This window comes from Scophthalmus maximus, chromosome 22 (assembly GCF_022379125.1).
Source record: "Scophthalmus maximus strain ysfricsl-2021 chromosome 22, ASM2237912v1, whole genome shotgun sequence".
NCBI lineage: Eukaryota > Metazoa > Chordata > Actinopteri > Pleuronectiformes > Scophthalmidae > Scophthalmus > Scophthalmus maximus.
This window is the reverse complement of record NC_061536.1, coordinates 6,393,960-6,410,767: the sequence shown is the minus strand read 5'-3', so window position 1 is coordinate 6,410,767 and position 16,808 is coordinate 6,393,960. Positions and strand designations below refer to the sequence as shown.

General features: G+C 43.6%; 3 protein-coding genes across 4 annotated transcripts; 2 read left to right on the top strand and 1 right to left on the bottom strand.

Moving 5' to 3' along the window:
* Nucleotides 1–267: 267 nt before the first annotated feature.
* On the top strand, nucleotides 268–3,960 carry snrpd1 (small nuclear ribonucleoprotein D1 polypeptide). Of its 2 annotated transcripts, none has more exons than XM_035621273.1 (4): nucleotides 268–421; nucleotides 1,030–1,106; nucleotides 2,540–2,731; nucleotides 3,607–3,960. In XM_035621273.1, exons 1-4 carry the CDS (start codon nucleotides 408–410, stop codon nucleotides 3,681–3,683), a joined length of 360 nt encoding a protein of 119 aa, XP_035477166.1. In that variant the 5' UTR covers nucleotides 268–407; the 3' UTR covers nucleotides 3,684–3,960. The 2 variants fall into 2 exon arrangements, with proteins under 2 accessions (XP_035477166.1, XP_035477165.1); XM_035621272.1 differs by lacking the exon at nucleotides 268–421 and adding an exon at nucleotides 534–622.
* A 672-nt stretch (nucleotides 3,961–4,632) lies between these two features.
* Nucleotides 4,633–8,398, top strand: ggcta (gamma-glutamylcyclotransferase a). Its single transcript, XM_035620791.2, has 4 exons — nucleotides 4,633–4,954; nucleotides 7,198–7,343; nucleotides 7,432–7,564; nucleotides 7,741–8,398. Exons 1-4 carry the CDS (start codon nucleotides 4,838–4,840, stop codon nucleotides 7,864–7,866), a joined length of 522 nt encoding a protein of 173 aa, XP_035476684.2. The 5' UTR covers nucleotides 4,633–4,837; the 3' UTR covers nucleotides 7,867–8,398.
* A 192-nt stretch (nucleotides 8,399–8,590) lies between these two features.
* On the bottom strand, nucleotides 8,591–15,187 carry adnp2b (ADNP homeobox 2b). Its single transcript, XM_035620790.2, has 4 exons — nucleotides 14,859–15,187; nucleotides 13,872–13,997; nucleotides 12,555–12,659; nucleotides 8,591–12,374 (listed from the first exon to the last, which is right to left on the bottom strand). The coding sequence occupies exons 2-4, from the start codon at nucleotides 13,977–13,979 to the stop codon at nucleotides 9,603–9,605; spliced, it is 2,985 nt and encodes a 994-aa protein (XP_035476683.1). The 5' UTR covers nucleotides 13,980–13,997; nucleotides 14,859–15,187; the 3' UTR covers nucleotides 8,591–9,602.
* Between the last annotated feature and the right edge of the window lie 1,621 nt (nucleotides 15,188–16,808).

Genomic DNA, 16,808 nt, shown 5'->3' with positions numbered 1-16,808 from the left:
CACACAAGAATCTAGGAATATTTTTTATTATGCCCACAATATTTCTGCGTTAAAAACAGAAAAGCAACACTGATGAGTGTATATATATATATATATATATATATATATATATATATATATATATCTATATCTCTATGAAGGAAATTGTTGGCAGGATAAAACTCGTGAATAATTGGTTTCTTTAGTCCTAAACCACAGGAGTCCTTGTAGCAGATATAGAGATGTGTCATGGCTCCACCGGTAGGCGGCGATGTGGTTACACAAAACCGTGAAGTCGTCTCGTGGTATTTACGTCATATCACAGCGACGGAAACGTAAACTGTACGACAGCGGCCTGTGTGTTTTCACTTGATCGCTGTAATTTTTTGTCTTCGGTGGAGGATTTGTGTCCACAGTCCGTCACCATCATGAAACTAGTCAGGTGAGTGGACGAGGAAAGTTTCCATCTGTGCTGCACTGAGACGAGAAATGATAATAACCAACGCGGCACCGCCGGATGGATTTAGATGATAGCGGAGAGACGCTGAGTGAGGCGGGAAGCGGAATGAATGGGGGCTGGTCGGTGCTACAATCGCCGGGCTCTCGGCTTGGATACAGACCGACAGATACAGACAAAGACTCGGTGTTTTTACTAATTAATGAATTAACTATCCAGCGACGGATTAAGCTGTAAAGCCGCTCAGATATCAAATTGTTTGGAAGCGAGCTTTGATCTATGTAACAATACGGAGCGTTAAATTCACTCGTAGGCCGCGTCTCTCGTTAACGTATTTGAATTAAATTCAAAAGTTTATTTAACTTAATCTTTACGTTAAGCAATAAGATAAAAAACATATATATTCGTAGTTTCAGAAATCTTCAAATAAAAGTAAAATGGTGGCCCCTCTTCGTCGGCGGTCTTTTGTTTTGGTGCTGCTAGCTTCGCTGCTAGCACTTAACACAGGCTAACTTCACAACTGACTGGTAATGCTGAGTTTAAAAAAATCGACGAGTCTACACGGTGTTTCATGACGTATTCACTTTCCACAGGTTTTTGATGAAGCTCAGCCATGAGACTGTTACGATTGAGCTGAAGAATGGCACCCAGGTCCATGGCACCATCACAGGTGAGAGGCAGCCAACTCCAGTGTAATGATGTGTTAAGGGATTGTGTCTGCACAAGTACACTGCAGTGATCTGTTTGGGGCTTTTTTGCAAATGTCGGACGCAATATGTCAGTTTATCAGGTTCACAAACTAACCAATCAATTATTAGTTGTTAAAGTAAAGGCAAGTGCAATCTCATACGACAGACCCGCTGTAGCTCCATGCAGATTGTAACGATCAGCTGTAGTTCTTGAATCCGTGTGGATTCAACTGTGTGATAGTGTGAGGCTGTAGTTTGTGGTGCCGTTGTTAGAAAAGTGCACTGTCAGATACTTGATTTTAATAATGTTATTTTTTGGTAAAGGCCTCTCTCCACTCTTGAAGCACTTTAACACTGTGCGTTGAGGACAGCATTTAAAAAGAAGTGATACAGATTCAGTCCAGTTATACTGCTGAGTATCAGCTGGTTGAAACGCTGTTCTGTTCTTAGAACAGTTTAACTCTATTTATTGAGTTTGTACGTTTGTCCGTCTGCTCAAAGTCCTTTTGAACAAATCTCGCCTCTGCAGCAACTCGAGGCCCCCTGGCTGTTACGTTAGTATAATAAAACTAGACCCCTATGTAAATGAATGGGGAGAGAGACATGACTATACTTTCAACAGTCACCATTAGAAAATTTGCATGTACAGAATCACCTGTTGTATCTGATTAAAAACACTCAACGTTTGGTGACTTTGCCCTTAAATAAAGTTTGAAAACTTTTTTTCCCCTACAGGTCATATTTATACCACACTAGGTTTCACAACGCTTTCTTCTTTTACAGCTGAATCTAGGGTAGCATGACACTGTGTGCTCATTCTGCCAGAGCACTTGAACAAATAACCTTGATGCATCACAATAGTGTTTGTTTTAATAAAACGTTACATTACATTACATTTTCAAACATGCACAAGTTTTTACAGTTGACTAGAAAGTTGGCTTAAACTTGGGGGTTATGGTTGTTATGCTGACGGTTCACAAGAGTTACGCATTTTGTCATATAACCTAATCTATTCTAAAATGTATGTCGTCTTCAGGACATCTGTGGTCTGTCAGACACCTGAATGACTACACAATAGTAATTTGATTGCAGGTCATTGCTGCTTCTGTATGACCTCACAACTTGTGTGCTGCTCAGACACCATTCAGATCACTGTCTTACAGTTGAGATGTTGTTTTAACAAGGAGAGGATAACACACAATTACTGAAAATCTCCTCAGGGTTTACAGCTCCCAGCCAGGCTTATAGCACCACTTTGCAGAAGTTTTACCTGCTCACACTAAAACACAAGACTTTGGGGTGTTGAAGAAATAGCCGTTTGTCCATATTCAAATGCTGAAGTCTTTTTGGTGTAAATTGGAGGGTGGGTCAATAATGTTCATTTTCTCATTTTTTATCTTTATTTTCCATTTAGGTGTCGATGTTAGCATGAACACCCACCTGAAAGCGGTGAAAATGACCCCGAAAAACAGGGAGCCCACTCAGCTGGAGTCACTCAGTATCCGTGGCAACAACATTCGCTACTTCATCCTTCCCGACAGCCTCCCACTGGACACCTTGCTGGTTGACATCGAGCCAAAGATCAAGTCCAAGAAGAGGGAAGCAGGTGAGTGTCGAGGAATTGACAAAAGCCAACAAAATCATGATGATCAGAACAAACCAGGCATATGCCTCTTTTGCTGTAATGTGTTGGTAGTTATTAATATTAAGTAATTTGGTGATTTGTTTTTGCACATTGTGATATTTGAGAGATGTTGAAGTTTTCCACTAATATGCTTTATATGTAAAGAATAGTGTCACAATCTTAACACAAGTTTGACCTCAGTCAAAAAAAATGTCTAAACTTTATTACAACACAGATGTTGATATTGTAAGTGTTTAATTTACAAATGGTTCCCATTGTCATAACCAGAATGGGTTAGCACATTTCTAAAGGTCAGTAACATTAAAGAGGCAGTAAGTGATTTAAATCCAATACACTATTTGTAAAATTCAGCAAATATCCTCACGGGCCACTAGCTGTCGGTTCTGTGTGCAGAAATAAATCACTTTTTTCGGCACAGCCCTGCTACTGTAAATTGAAAACAAAAAGTTGGTGCAGACCACATCACACGACACTGTGCAGTTTATAAACATCACTCCCCGACACGTTAAGAGATGTGCTAGCGACAGAAGCTAGAACTCAGCGGTTTTGGCCTCGTGGTTATTGCGGCCCGTCTCCCATACCCCGAGGCTATGGGTTCCAGCTTCGACCAGTGCAGTCAAAATCATCAACAACAATCTTTCTCCAAAATCACTTACTGCCCCTTTAATTTTAGAATCTTGCTTGGGTTTTCACAGCAGGTGTTGCAAAACTGAATCTAATGATTCCCTTCACCAAGATTGAAATTTTAGTCTAGATATTTCTACTGAGGTGATTTTATTTCATTGTTCATTTTTGGTTTACACAAAATTCTAACTGTTACTCGTGTCTCTTCTCAGTGGCTGGTCGGGGAAGAGGCAGAGGACGAGGCCGTGGCAGAGGAAGAGGACGAGGCCGAGGCGGTCCAAGGAGATGAGCATCAGGCTGTACAGTTGCTTCTCACCTCCCAGTTGTTTGTACAGGAGTTTTTTTTTCTTTTTTTTTATTCAGAGAAAACATTTTTTGAATTTCAGTGTGGTTTTTCTTTCATTTTTCCTTCTTTTGTACATTAAAATGCTTCTCATGAAGAGGTTAAAACATGGTTGTGTGTTATTCCAACATTGTTGACTGGGTTGTTTTGTTTCCAGTCGAGATGCTTTTGGTTTTCTTACTGTTTTCAGTATACGACTTAATAAAGTATCTTTGAATTGAAATGTCTGCCTGTGAAAAATGCAACAAATTTTTTAAAAAGCCAAAGAGATAAATCAATCCTGTGCAGTTAAAACATAAGGTAACTTGTGGTGGTCGTAAAAATGAAAAGTGAATCCTAAAATGTATTTGCATGGTCAAATGTGGTAATAAATATAATTATCAGAAATATAGAAGCATAGAAAGTATAAACTGAGGATGTTTTTATGGTTTGTACTTGAAATTTTTACATAATGATCAATTATGTCATAAAAACTAGACCTGCACCATTTCCATGTGAACCTTCGGTTGCAATTAGAGATTTATAGCCAAGAACAGTTTTTGTGACCACCCATGTGGATACAAATTTGTCAGTTAACTTGCCTGAGTAAAGTTAACACAAGACAGCCCCTTAATTCATATCTTCAGGTATTGAGTTAAGGGCCGTGATTGCATTAGATGTACAAAAGAGGCTGCCAAAGAGCAACACTTAGCGTGAATTAAATTTTAAAAATAACACAAAGTAATACAACGTTTTTCCTTCACCCAGTCTTAAGAAAGGCATCTGGTACTTTAAATATGAAACCATGCAGTGATTGGACAACACGTTTGAAACCGTCATCAGAACCGACCAATGGTGTGTGGTGAGTGGGCGTGTCTAGCATTAGTAGTTCCGTTGTAGATTCCGGTAGGCGGGTCTTACGTCCTGTGGGCTGCAGAGGAGAAAACCCGCCTACACGGCGAACCTGTCCCGGTGCCGGGTAGAGGAAGACTCGGTCGCAGTTTGGACACCGACCTTGGTTCACCGTAGCCCGGGCTACGGTTTCGCCGACAGCCCTGTAAATAACTCGCGCCCCTCGTGTGTGGTCCTGCCGGCAGCGACCTGCGAAGAAACTTGAAACTATGTCCGGTGTTGCCCGCGGCCGCTTCATGTATTTCGCTTTTGGGAGCAACTTGTTGAAGGAGAGGCTGCAGCTGGCGAACCCGTCTGCGATATTTTGCACTACCGGTCGACTGAGGGTAACTATTTTATTTACTATTTCTGGTTGTTGTGCAGTTTTTTCCCTTTTAAACCAATGTCGCGTTCATCTCATGTGAAAATTACATCAGATTTGCTACTCTGATGCACATATACTGTATTATTCATTGATCGTGTTGATTAACCGACGCTTGACTCTCGGAAGGTATCAACGATTGCAAGTCGTCATCACAGCGGTCTATAAACTAACGGGACGTGAACGCAGCATTGCCCATCACACTGTATACACTGTATGTGTGGGTCAACGTATCAGCCGCCATCTCTCTACACGGAGTCGGCCTTTGACAACATTCATCCATCACAATTATCATCCGTCATTAGATTATGTACATAACATAATTAGCCGATAGCCTACAGATGATTTCTGCTACAGCTATATATTGTACACATGTAGCCCCAGCTCCATCCTTTGATTGCTATAATGGTCAACATATAATGTTATACATTTTTTTCATGTCTGTGACATATACTAGACATTGGAATTATAGTAAAAGCTTAAGTCATGTTGCAATATCACCATCAACAAATCTTTTTCCACCAATTTTTTTCTGACAACCATGCACGTGTCACCTGAAAAAAGCAATAAGCTGAAACTATAGAGATGATGTGATGCACTGGTGAAAGACATAAGCAAATAACATCATAGGGCCAGTTCTTACTTCTGTGTTGAATAGATTCTGTATGTACGTCATCATACACCAGGGCCTGACCTGTACCTTCCTGGGTGTAACTTCAATGTCGCTGTGACATTAACACTGAACTGTAGCCCGACACGCTGCACCCCTTGAAATGTATAATCACATGTTGCGGCAATGCAGACTGCAACAACTGTGATCGGCCTGCTTGATAGCATATCGCACGTCTCATCCATATCCCTCTATGGCCGGGCAGATCACTTATGGCTAGTTGTTCATACCACATGATTTTTTTAAGCCTGATTTTCCTTATCGACAAATTTTGGAACTCGCCGACAAAAGCCACTGATTGGCGCCGAATCGGTAGTCGCCAATTGCTATGTGTGAACTCTTCAAAGATGCCATTCAAGAAGCTCGCCGACATACCACCTCCCCTGACCAGATTTCTAGCAGGCTAAATATCCTACGACTTTGAAAGTCATGCAGTCTGAACTTAGCATTTCTTCAATGGTCGTATGTCATTTAACCTTTGTAGTAGAAGTAACCTTTTTTCAACATTAGCCACATTTTCACAAAAAGAACCTGGAATTTTTAGTATGTCAGGAACTTTTTTTCAAGGAACTAAAAGGGTCCTACAGGCTTGTGTCATAAACACTGAGCTGACAGACAAAATCCCTCCTTGACATTGCTGACCAGAGCAGTGCTCGTCCTGTCGTAGGAGTTAAAGGTTAAACTTTGGGATGTTTTTTAACCTGGGCCATGTTTCTTGGTGTAAATGATTAATAGGGACAAAAATGTTTGGTGCGGTACTGAGCAAGGATGGTACAACTGTCAATGGAGAAACAGCCCTGTAATATAAACAACTGGGCCGCTGTCGGTGTCCGAGCTAAGCCCACCGACGGGCTCAGATTGTTATTATACGTGTCTGAGGACAGTTGCCACTGTAGTCGCCGCTGTAGGTGAATATCTGTGACGGGTGCAGTGTCATTTGACCTGGGAAATAAAAAGCTGATTGTCCCGTTTCCCATCGGAGACAAAAGCCAGATGTTGGTGGGTGTTGTTGGGATTTGTGTCCAGTGTGAAAGGGGGCTACAGTGTCACTTTGTGTTTATCACGCTGTTTTGTTGGTCGACTATAGTCCAGTTACTTCACAGGTAGTTGTCCTCACATCATGTCCACAGATCATTTCAGTTGGCTGACAGGTTCCCGTTTAACTCAGGACACCTCAAGCAGTCAGGGCAGCTCGCATAGTTGTTTTTTTCCCAACCCAGTTTAGATGAAATGTCACACACACACAACACAAACATAGCAGCTCTCTTTACATCTACAGTGGAATAAAAGGCATGCTGTGTAAAATGCACTCATCACAGCCTTTTGTCCCACATCTCACCCAAACCCCTCCCCCTTTACCGTGTGAGCGTGTGCGCCTGCGTCTATGTCATAGTCTACCTTTGGGGACAAATTTCAGACTAAATACCAATTGGGGACAAAAGCTCAAGGGGCTATGACTATTGAAAGTTTCCAAAAATGAATGTAAGTGTATGTAATGTCCCCCGTTTACCTGTTTGTGTGTGTGTGTTTATGCACAGGATTATGAGTTGAGCTTTGGCCTGTGGGAGAAACATGTGGACAACGCTTGGCATGGCGGAGTGGCCACCATCGAGTTCTGTCCTGGCGCAGAAGTGTGGGGGGTCATCTGGGCATTGAGCAATGAAAACCTCACAAGCCTCGACAAGTTAGACACACACACACACAAACACACACAGCTGTTAAATCAGATACTTGTCATCGTAACCCCCCGTTTCTTCTTCCCCTGGCCTCAGCCAGGAAGGGGTGAGCCAGGGGAAGTACTCACCACTGGAGGTCTCGGTGGAGACCGACAAGGGGCCGATGCTCTGCAGGACGTATCAGATGAACAATTTCCACGCCTGTCCTCCATCTCCTCAGTACAAACAGGTGTGTGGGCGCACAAAACACACAAAAATCACAGGTTGAAAAACAACACAGTTGGCTTAAAAGACACGCTGTGCTATAAATGACAAATAATTTGTCTAATGTTAACTAATGCGATGCCCTTGTGACTTACTCAACGAATTTACCAACGCCCCTCTCTCTCTGTGTTTCATCGTCAGGTGGTGTGCCAGGGTGCGGAGCAGAACGGCCTCCCAGCGGAGTACAGGAAGAGGCTGGAGGTCGTTCAGACCAACAGCTACAGAGGCCCCTCAGTCCTTGACCAAATCAGAACTGCTACGAAATAGACTTGAAAAACAGTGATTATACTGCGGTCTGCATGTTTAAAACATGCTGCCTTGCTCCCATAGAGCAGAGCGTTCTTCACCGGCCTATTCAGTTAGTTAATATTGATCAACAACATATAGACATACAGAGATCCATTGCACCATAATGTGTTGACAGTACATTGATAGTAGAATAATTTCATATGTTATAGTAATGTAAGACTCGCAATTGGGGAAAATCTAGTAAGTGGACCTTGAGTTAAGTTTGAGTTTCTTTGTCAAACTATTTCAGGTCAAGATTCACATGTTGAACTGGCTCACATGTTGAACTAATTCATTCTGTGGCCAGAATGAATTAATAATGCAGGCTCTTAATGAGACACTTGGCTGGACCCAACAAACACCCCATGTTTTATCTATTTGAGAAGTATCGTGACAGGATGTATTTAATTTTTGAGCCATCACAACGGAAATGAAGGAAAATGTATGTGGGCAGAAAACTTTTAATGGAAGTGTTTCTCAGGGTAGAATTAAACAGATGAAAAACACGTAAGACCTCTCTCTCGTCAGCCTTTTTAGCACGCGTCTTTATTCCGACTGTTCCTGCTGATAAAGGAATTAAGATTTGGGTTTTCAAGATCACATGAAAGATGCATAACATTGGAGGGCTTTCACACAGATTGATTAAAAATAATATATATTTTATTACAAATTGAAAATAAAAAATAATAATGACTGATTCATGTAAAAAGATACCACTTTATTATTTTTTTTACAACACAGTGGTCTTGGACAGAATGAGAATTTGTACCTCTCCCAACATTTCTGATCCTCTAGGAATTATAGAAAAAAAAACATGGTATAGTACAAAAAAAACCAACAGGAGAACAGAAGTTGCGAGGCGAAAGAATACACACCCGATGACGTGTTTCATGTTTCGTTGAATCTATAGGTTAAATTTTCCACAAGTTCTATGCAAATGTGTCGACTTCACAATGGCACAAATCAGTAAAACCAAGGTTCATGCAAGCAACATGGTCAGAGATTTAATCATAATAATAACAAAGTCTCCATAAATTCTGTCAATTAAGCAAGTTTACAACTCATTATTTATTCTGAAGAAATTTCAGAAGAGAAATTTCCTCTTGAAAACTGTCAAAAAACAGATGGAAATGGTGCGAAAAAAAAAAAACGAATGGAAAAACAACATAATGAGGTTGTGCACGTGACTGTAATAGGTCCAAACAAGTTCCTCTAAAAAAGGAAAGAAAGCCCAGTAACTCATCTCTTTTGAGGTGTGCACTGGGAGTCTTAGTATTAGCAGACAAGAACTGAAATCATAATTTTGTACAAAAGGGCTTAAATAACGGGTGCAAAGAGCAGCTACCAGGCACAAATCACTGCTTATATCGAAGTCAGTAGCTCGAATGAGATTGTAACCAGCTGAATACTGCTGCAGCTCAGCAGTCTGCACCATATCACATCTGTATCTTCATTAGGGTTTATATATTATATATTATATACTAGGGAGTATCACAACATAGCTCTGCATTTATGTGGTAATTATGGTACTGACGTACTGATGTCAAACGGGGCACTACTGATGAAGGCTACATAAAGAAACGGCCCTCGGGTTCAGGTGTACGTTCCGAACTACTCTGTATCCACAACATGATCAACTTTTCCAGTGACTGTCAACACAGAAGGCCATCGTTTAAGTATCTGGGTCATCTTCTGTTCCTTTTAAACCGGGGTGATCAGTGCTCCAATTCCATCTGCTCCACCTCGTCCACAACTTGTCCACTTTCATCCATCGGTTCCGGTCCCTCCTCACTGTTTGCTAACTGGTGGGTTTTATCGACCTGCGGCTGCGGCTGCTCTGTGAGTTCGGCCGGCCGCTGCTCTGGGATGGTGAGGTTATGCGTGAGCTTTCTCATTTCAGTCATGTTGAAGCCGAGGAGAATCGCGGCCGTGTTCCTCTTCAGACTTTTCATGCACTTGCTGCGCTTCTTGCTGAAGTGGGCTGCCAACTCGGTCTTGGTGAGAGACAGCCTCCTGCACAGCTCGTCGCTCTCGGCTCTGTTCGCGTACGGGTTCCGGTTGAAGTATTTTGATATAAAGTCTCTTCGCTCGTCGTTGCAGCGGCGCTCGACTGGGGTGGGCTCCAGAACCAGCTTCACAGTGGGGTCGATCTGAACCACAGGTTCCGGTGGGGGCAACACCTTCTCCTGCTCGCGCTTCTTGCGAACGGACGCCTTTTGTTCCCGTTCTCGTTTGTTGTCCTCCATGACCTGCCTCAGCGCAGCCTCCAGCCGCTTCTTGGACTGCAGCTCTGCTTCGGTCTCCGGCTGTGCGCTGGGTGCAGGTCGAATCAAACGAGCCGGAGTAACTTGCTTCATTGTCACCTGCTTCATAGTCAGCCCTTGTGGCATCTGGAGAAAGTAGAGTCCGGACTGCTGAATGATCTGTGGAGCTGGTTTCGGAGGCTGCTGCAGCTGCTGCGGTGGTGGTGGTGCTGGTGGTGCTGGTGCTGGTGCTGGTGCTGCAGGTTTGGGTGGCTGTGATGGTTTTGGCGAGCACCGGCATCGCTGAATGTGGAGCATCACCGCATGCTGCGTGACCTTCCCCGTGTACACCCCATTGCAGTATATGCACTTGAAAGCCTCCGTCTTGAGGATGGCATGAATGGTGGGTGCCACAAAGTGTTTCTGTCTCAGATGCTGGAGGTGTTTGGATTCGTCCTGGAACTTTTCATCACAGAAGGGACAGTATGAGCTGTTGATTCTCACGGGCGCCGCACAGATGTCTGGCTGGCTGCTGGGCTGCAGCTTGAAGAATATCAGGTCGAGGGAACTTGTGACCAGGGCGAGATTGACCTCTCGGTCCCCGAGGACCTCTTTTGGTGCAGTGGTGTGCACGTCAAAGTAGGGGAATAGGATCCCGCCCACGCCCTTTGAGTAGACCCTGTACTTCTGCCTTAGGAAGTCACAGTAGGCCTTGCTTGTGGGATTGTGCTGCTTCACGTGCTCAGCGAGCTGTTTGATTGAAAAGAACAGAGCTGAGCAATACAAGCAATTCAGGCCATGCAGCAAGTGTTGGAAGACGCTTTTCTCTGACAGGAGGATTTTGCATGTTAGACATTTGACAGTTTTGTCTGGCATTTTCTTCAGGAAAGCTGCTCGTGCTGCCACACTTTCTGTTTTGGATGAAGAGGATTTTGTCTGATGGGCGACCTCTGTGTGCATGTCGAACACACTGGAAGGGAAAAGCTCATTGCAGAGGGGACAGGTGACCCATTTCTTAGTTTGCGGTACAGAGTTACTCGTTTGCTCGACGGCCTTGAGAGGGGTGCTCTGTGAGACAGGCATCGCTACCTGCAGCGGAGCGAAGGTGTACGTGGGCATGCCGTTCATCCTGTTGCCAGTTGGAATCAGGTGACTCAGCAGGGACTGCGAAGTCAGCATTGTACCTTGCAGGCTACTTTGGTTTGTTGATGCATTCTGTGTAGCCACGGCCGGCTTGGGAACAGCCCCTGTTCCGGCTGCCGTGTTGGCCTGCACTCCTGATGGAATGAGGATTTGCTGTGCTTGTGGAGTCTGTTGCGGCTGAGCAGAAGCAGGCGTCAGAGCCACCGGCGCCTGTTTTAGAGAAACATTGGACATTGTGGGGAGTTGGAGCATGGATTGGGACAAAGTACTTCGGAGGGCTATTGTGGCGCCGGGCTGGAGCAGACCTTTAGCCTCAGCACTAGCCAGCTGCACTAACGCTGATGCTTGAGGGGGCAGAAAAGCTTGGTTTGTTCCAGGGGCACAGATGAAAGTAGCGCTGTTTGCAGCTCCCTGTAACTGCTGCAATGTCACAACAGTCCCACCAGGTTGGCCGTTACTTGGTATAACCAAGGACTTACTGTTAAATATTTGAGGTTGGTGTGGTTTAGGAGCGATGCTCGGGAATGTCACAAACACGCCGTTTCCATTAGACGTCGGTTTAATGGTATAGTTCTTGTTCTCGTGAATCAGGCCCTGCACTTGTGTGCTGACCGAGTAGTGCGACGGCTCAACCAGCATGTGATGCAACATCTGGTCAAGATTCCCCGTGTTCACCTTACACACTTTGCAGCAGTAGACCTTTATAGACGTGTTTGCTTGAAGATTTATCCTGTAACCTATATACTGTTCGGCCAAATTGTCCAGGTGCTTGAGAATAATGTGCTTCTTCATTGCAAAGATGGAGGAGTTTGGAAATCCACACCTCCGACACTGATACCTCTCATTTCCACGATGGGTGGGTAAAGACACTTCCCTTGGTAATTGTACTTGTGGTACGGTGGTGAGGTTGGCGTGGAAGAAGAGCATGTGCCTCTTGACAACCTTCGGGTGGCCGATGAAGACGCACTGGGAACAGGGCGCCAGCGCACAGAACGATTGGACATATCCGTGGCAGCGTGAGACGTGACTCCTGAAGTTGTAGATGTTGTGTGAAGAGTACTTGCACAGGTTGCAGCACAGAGATCGAGACCGATAAGGCCACTGAAGAGAAAGAAAATCAAATCAACGAGTGTAGATCATTCCCATCAACCTACACGTCTTAAAAACAACGTTGAATGATAACTCTCCTCACAGTTCAGGCTTTACATGTCCAACAGTAACTCAGTCCAGCAAAAGAAGACTGTTTTTGTGATATTTTGTTAATTATTGTGTCATATTCACCTTTTTCTGTCGTCTCGTGTTGTATCCTTCTGTGATATCAACCCACTCGGTTTCCTGAAAGACCTCATCTTCATCTGTGTGTTTCTCAGCCTTTTCATTGAGATCCTGCACAGTAAACAACACACAAACAAACAAACAAACACAATTCTTCAGTAAAAGTGGCAGTAAAATGTAGAATATGTCCATTTGGTAATGTTAACTTTTTATTCTTCCCCCAGCGTTTAAAGCGGGGGGGATAAAATCAGGTAGTGAAGGGGTGCCTTTTGATATTTGGGGTTTCATGAAATGAATTGTTTTTTTCCAGTAGTTCCGTGAGTTGACAAGTTTGACTTCGCCAAAATGAGGGTCAGGGTTTTTTTTGTGGAGTAAAACTCAAAAACTGTTTGGATTTTTTCAACAATCTTAACAGTAACGTTAATCAACGTAATAGGGCCTTCAATCTTTCATTATACTTTTAGAATGATTCCAACCTTTGCCTGGCAAATATTTCGGTTTCCTTTCTGACCTTATTGCATTATACATTACTGCACTATATGATATCATCATTTCTACCACGTGATCATTCATTCTTCTTTTTTCTATTAAGCTTTAGGTCGTGTGTGTATAGTCCAATAAGATGCAGAGATACTTGGAAAAACGCGTTTTTGAACTATCCATTTTTTTAGTATCCATGACAACAGTTTCTGACTTCTTCATACGATATATGATGGGGAATATAATATGCAGATATATCAAAATAGATGATAATACCTGACAAATCAAGTTACATCGTCACAATGACATTAATAAAACATAACCATAAAATAAGTCCTGCTCATGGATTTGTGACATTAGCCCAATACTACAAGAAAGATCTCTAACGTTAGACATGACATCATATCACCCAACTCCCCCATCTGTTGCCATAACAACCCAAGGAAAAAAAAAACCTGTGAAAATCTTTTAATGACTCAAATTTGGATGTCCAGGCTGTATCTAAACATTATAATACTGAATTATATGATTTCTAAACTGTGAGGTGGTTGATGCTTGCGATTGGATTAGCATTGACTGCATTAATGGCAGACATTACAAATCAATACAGCGTTTAAACTTGACTGATATCACCAACTTGAATTAGTGATCAATTATATAGTGATCATCAGTCAACGACACCTGACTTGCTTTTGTATTTAACTGATATAAAAACTAACATGCAGCTTTACAAGTTCAGGGCGGCAGAGAGCAGCACTGATTTCTTTTCCCAACTTTTTGCATCCATTGTTTATGTTTGTGGCCGATAAATAGAACTCCAAAAAAACCTACAACTCCACCTACCTTCAGCAGGTTTTGGCAATCTTCCAGGCCGATCTCTGAAAGGACGTTTTTCACCGCCTTGCGTGCCTTTCGGATCTTCTCAATATTTCCCACCGGAACCTGATACATTATAACTAGACAACAAGCCTGACAAAAAAAAGAAAACAAATTGTGACGTGACTGAGCATTAATACACAATTATCATTATTGTAGAGCTGGGGAGGGGATTTCATTTAACTACACATTTTATCTATCAATGCATGTACATTCAAATGTATTTGATGGAGGGGTCACAGCATTTCCACCTACAAGGTGTATCAAAGAAACCAACGTTTCAGTATAATAACTTAATTTTTTCACTTTTTAACGCAGCTGATTGGTGATGGGAGACTGCAGAGATAATAGAAAGGGAAATCTGTGCTCAGTCCATGTGTGCAGTATATACACACACCAACAACCTTCCAGCATGGATTTCAACAAACACAATCTTATCCTTCTGGTAGGAAATAACGTGATCAACTGCCTGTGTGAGTCATACTGCTAACAAAATACATATGACAAGTACAAGTCATAACATCATAACCTGAGGCATCGATGAGAGTCCCGTGCAACAATCGAAATCAAAACACGTCTGTATACAAATCATGGGGATACGTGGAAGAAACAACAACTACACGAGCATCCCACGTCTGCACGCCGGACCCAAACTTTGCACGTAGCTGGTTAAAAAGTACGTATTCGGAATGAAATCACCTGCTCAGGTAAAGGCTGTCCATCAACACAGGTAACCCCCGTGCTAACGCTGCTGTGGGTGTGTGTGTGTGTGTGTGTGTGTGTGTGTGTGTGCGCGCGCGCGCTGCCCACACCGGGGTCATCACAACAGCCGCTCCTCTCACGCTGACAGCAGAGAGCAGAGAGCCGGGTCGCGGAGCCGGCCACGCCGCCGCCGCCTCCTCCCACCCGAGGATGCCGTCCCACCCCTCAACCCCCTAACACGTATATATTTACCTCGTCTTATTTCCCGAGCAGGTTAACGTCAGTGTTTGCCGTTCCACCTCCGGCAGGGCGAACGTTTCTCCACTTCCACCGGCCCTCAACTGTGTGTGTGTGTGTGTGTGTGTGTGTGTGACAAGCTGCGTCCTCTGCTTTAGCGCCGCGCGCGCACACACACACTCATCCGAGCAGCAGCATCTGTCCACACGCACACACCCGCCGTGGGGAAGAGCGCGGCGCGAGAGTAAACGTGTCGTTAGCGCGGCCCCCGACGGAGAGAAGTTAGATTCGCTCCAGCTTTTGTCCCTTTCTTTCCTCTACAGAGGAAGAAAAAATATGGCGCTCAAGTTCAGGATCTGACGTAGCCGCCCTCGTTTGCATACTTGCACAAACAGACCAATGGGAGGCGTCTCACCCTAAAAACGGAATAACTTTTTATTTTTTTCACCACGACCGTCCGCCGTCGCTCCGGAGCGTCCAGGCGTTGCATGTCATCGTGCACTTTGTGATTTCCACGACATAGTTACTTGTTGATTGGATTTTGGGGGGTTCCACAACAAATAGCTAGGCAAAGGGGGCGTGGCAACTGCGACCCCCACTGGAGGTCACGTGGTACATGACTGAGGTGAGCCAATGGGCTGTCGAGAAAGTGAGCTAAATGGGTGGTCCTTCCACAGTGACGTCATGTCATGACACTTTTGCAGCCAATCACATCGACCCACCGTTTTGATAAGAGGGGGTGAAATTGATTGGTTGAGTGAGGTTGGGCTAGCATAGCACAGGAAGTTAGAACGGCCTCAACACAAAACGGCCTTGATACCACCGCATAGTCATTTGTCACCAGTAGGGAAACTTTTGCAAATATTTATGTTCAATTATTGTTTGTTAATTTCAAATATTGTTTAATTAGCAATCTTATATTCGGCCTACATCTTGCAAACGGGTTCACTTTGGCACGTAAAGCGAGCGAAGGCCTAGCCACCTGTTAGAATTGCAGCCTACCAGTTAGCCTTTACCGACCAACGTCACTTTGTTCGAGGTGCACGGGGAGATCTACAGTTTTTCCCTTTACCAATTGAGCGTACCACTTTTGACTCCTGAATCATTTTATAAGCTATTACACAGTAACACGAGCCAAAGTGTCAATACACTCCCCACATATTTGTCTCATAATTCATAACAATTAACTTGCATGTGCTTCGTGTCATTAATCATCCGTCAGATTTTAATTTGACTGTTAAAAATGTTCACCGAAATTCTGTGGCAGGAAGGAATTCTGTGTCAACAGTGATGCGACAACATCATTTAACATATGCTTAACAAGGTCACATCAGAGGTTGTGCCCTCTGGTCAGGCAAAGCTTACAGGGATGACATAATTTCCTGGGCGAAAAGATGTATGAAAGGCTGAAGTGCTAAACGATGGCTTTATTGAAGCTGATTGCACTGCAGCATTTCTCAGCGAGGCAGAGCAGCCATGTGTCCCAATGGTTAAGACTGTTCATGGATGACCAAGCTCAATTACGTCATTGCAAAACCCACTCACTAGTGAATGAAGTCATTTTTCACAGTGAGATTCCCCTCTTGTCAAACCAATACAAGGTTAGCAATTAAACCAATCAGAGAGCACCGAATCACAATCAACAACTCTGAGTGTGTTCCTCCTCTGTCTTGCTGAACAGGCCGTGAATAAAGAACTCCTCAATCGTGTAATTGCAGCTCTATGACCTTCGGTTGTAACATTTGTTTGTTTTAAATGCTGCTGTTTGAGTGTGTTGCTTTGTTCCTCGCAGACGAAAAAGTTACTTCTCATTCATCACTGTCGCCACGACAATCAAATTCATCATGTTCATTCCATTCACAAACACACTTTCAGCCCATGATGACATGCAGCGAGTGCCAAATTTAAATAAATGAATAAGACACTTGAATAGATCCCTAATGACTTCTCTTAGAGCAATGATTC

Excerpts from the sequence above, each read along its gene's own strand:
- snrpd1 (XM_035621272.1), top strand. The coding sequence starts at position 549 with ATGGGGGCTGGTCGGTGCTACAATCGCCGGGCTCTCGGCTTGGATACA. Across the intron at positions 1,107-2,539 it reads GGTCCATGGCACCATCACAG|GTGTCGATGTTAGCATGAAC; the intron begins GTGAGAGGCAGC and ends TTTTCCATTTAG. Across the intron at positions 2,732-3,606 it reads GTCCAAGAAGAGGGAAGCAG|TGGCTGGTCGGGGAAGAGGC; the intron begins GTGAGTGTCGAG and ends GTCTCTTCTCAG.
- ggcta (XM_035620791.2), top strand. The coding sequence starts at position 4,838 with ATGTCCGGTGTTGCCCGCGGCCGCTTCATGTATTTCGCTTTTGGGAGC. Across the intron at positions 4,955-7,197 it reads GCACTACCGGTCGACTGAGG|GATTATGAGTTGAGCTTTGG; the intron begins GTAACTATTTTA and ends GTTTATGCACAG. Across the intron at positions 7,565-7,740 it reads CATCTCCTCAGTACAAACAG|GTGGTGTGCCAGGGTGCGGA; the intron begins GTGTGTGGGCGC and ends TTTCATCGTCAG.
- adnp2b (XM_035620790.2), bottom strand. The coding sequence starts at position 13,979 with ATGTATCAGGTTCCGGTGGGAAATATTGAGAAGATCCGAAAGGCACGC. Across the intron at positions 12,660-13,871 it reads ATTGCCAAAACCTGCTGAAG|GATCTCAATGAAAAGGCTGA; the intron begins GTAGGTGGAGTT and ends TTTACTGTGCAG. Across the intron at positions 12,375-12,554 it reads ACACGAGACGACAGAAAAAG|TGGCCTTATCGGTCTCGATC; the intron begins GTGAATATGACA and ends CTTTCTCTTCAG.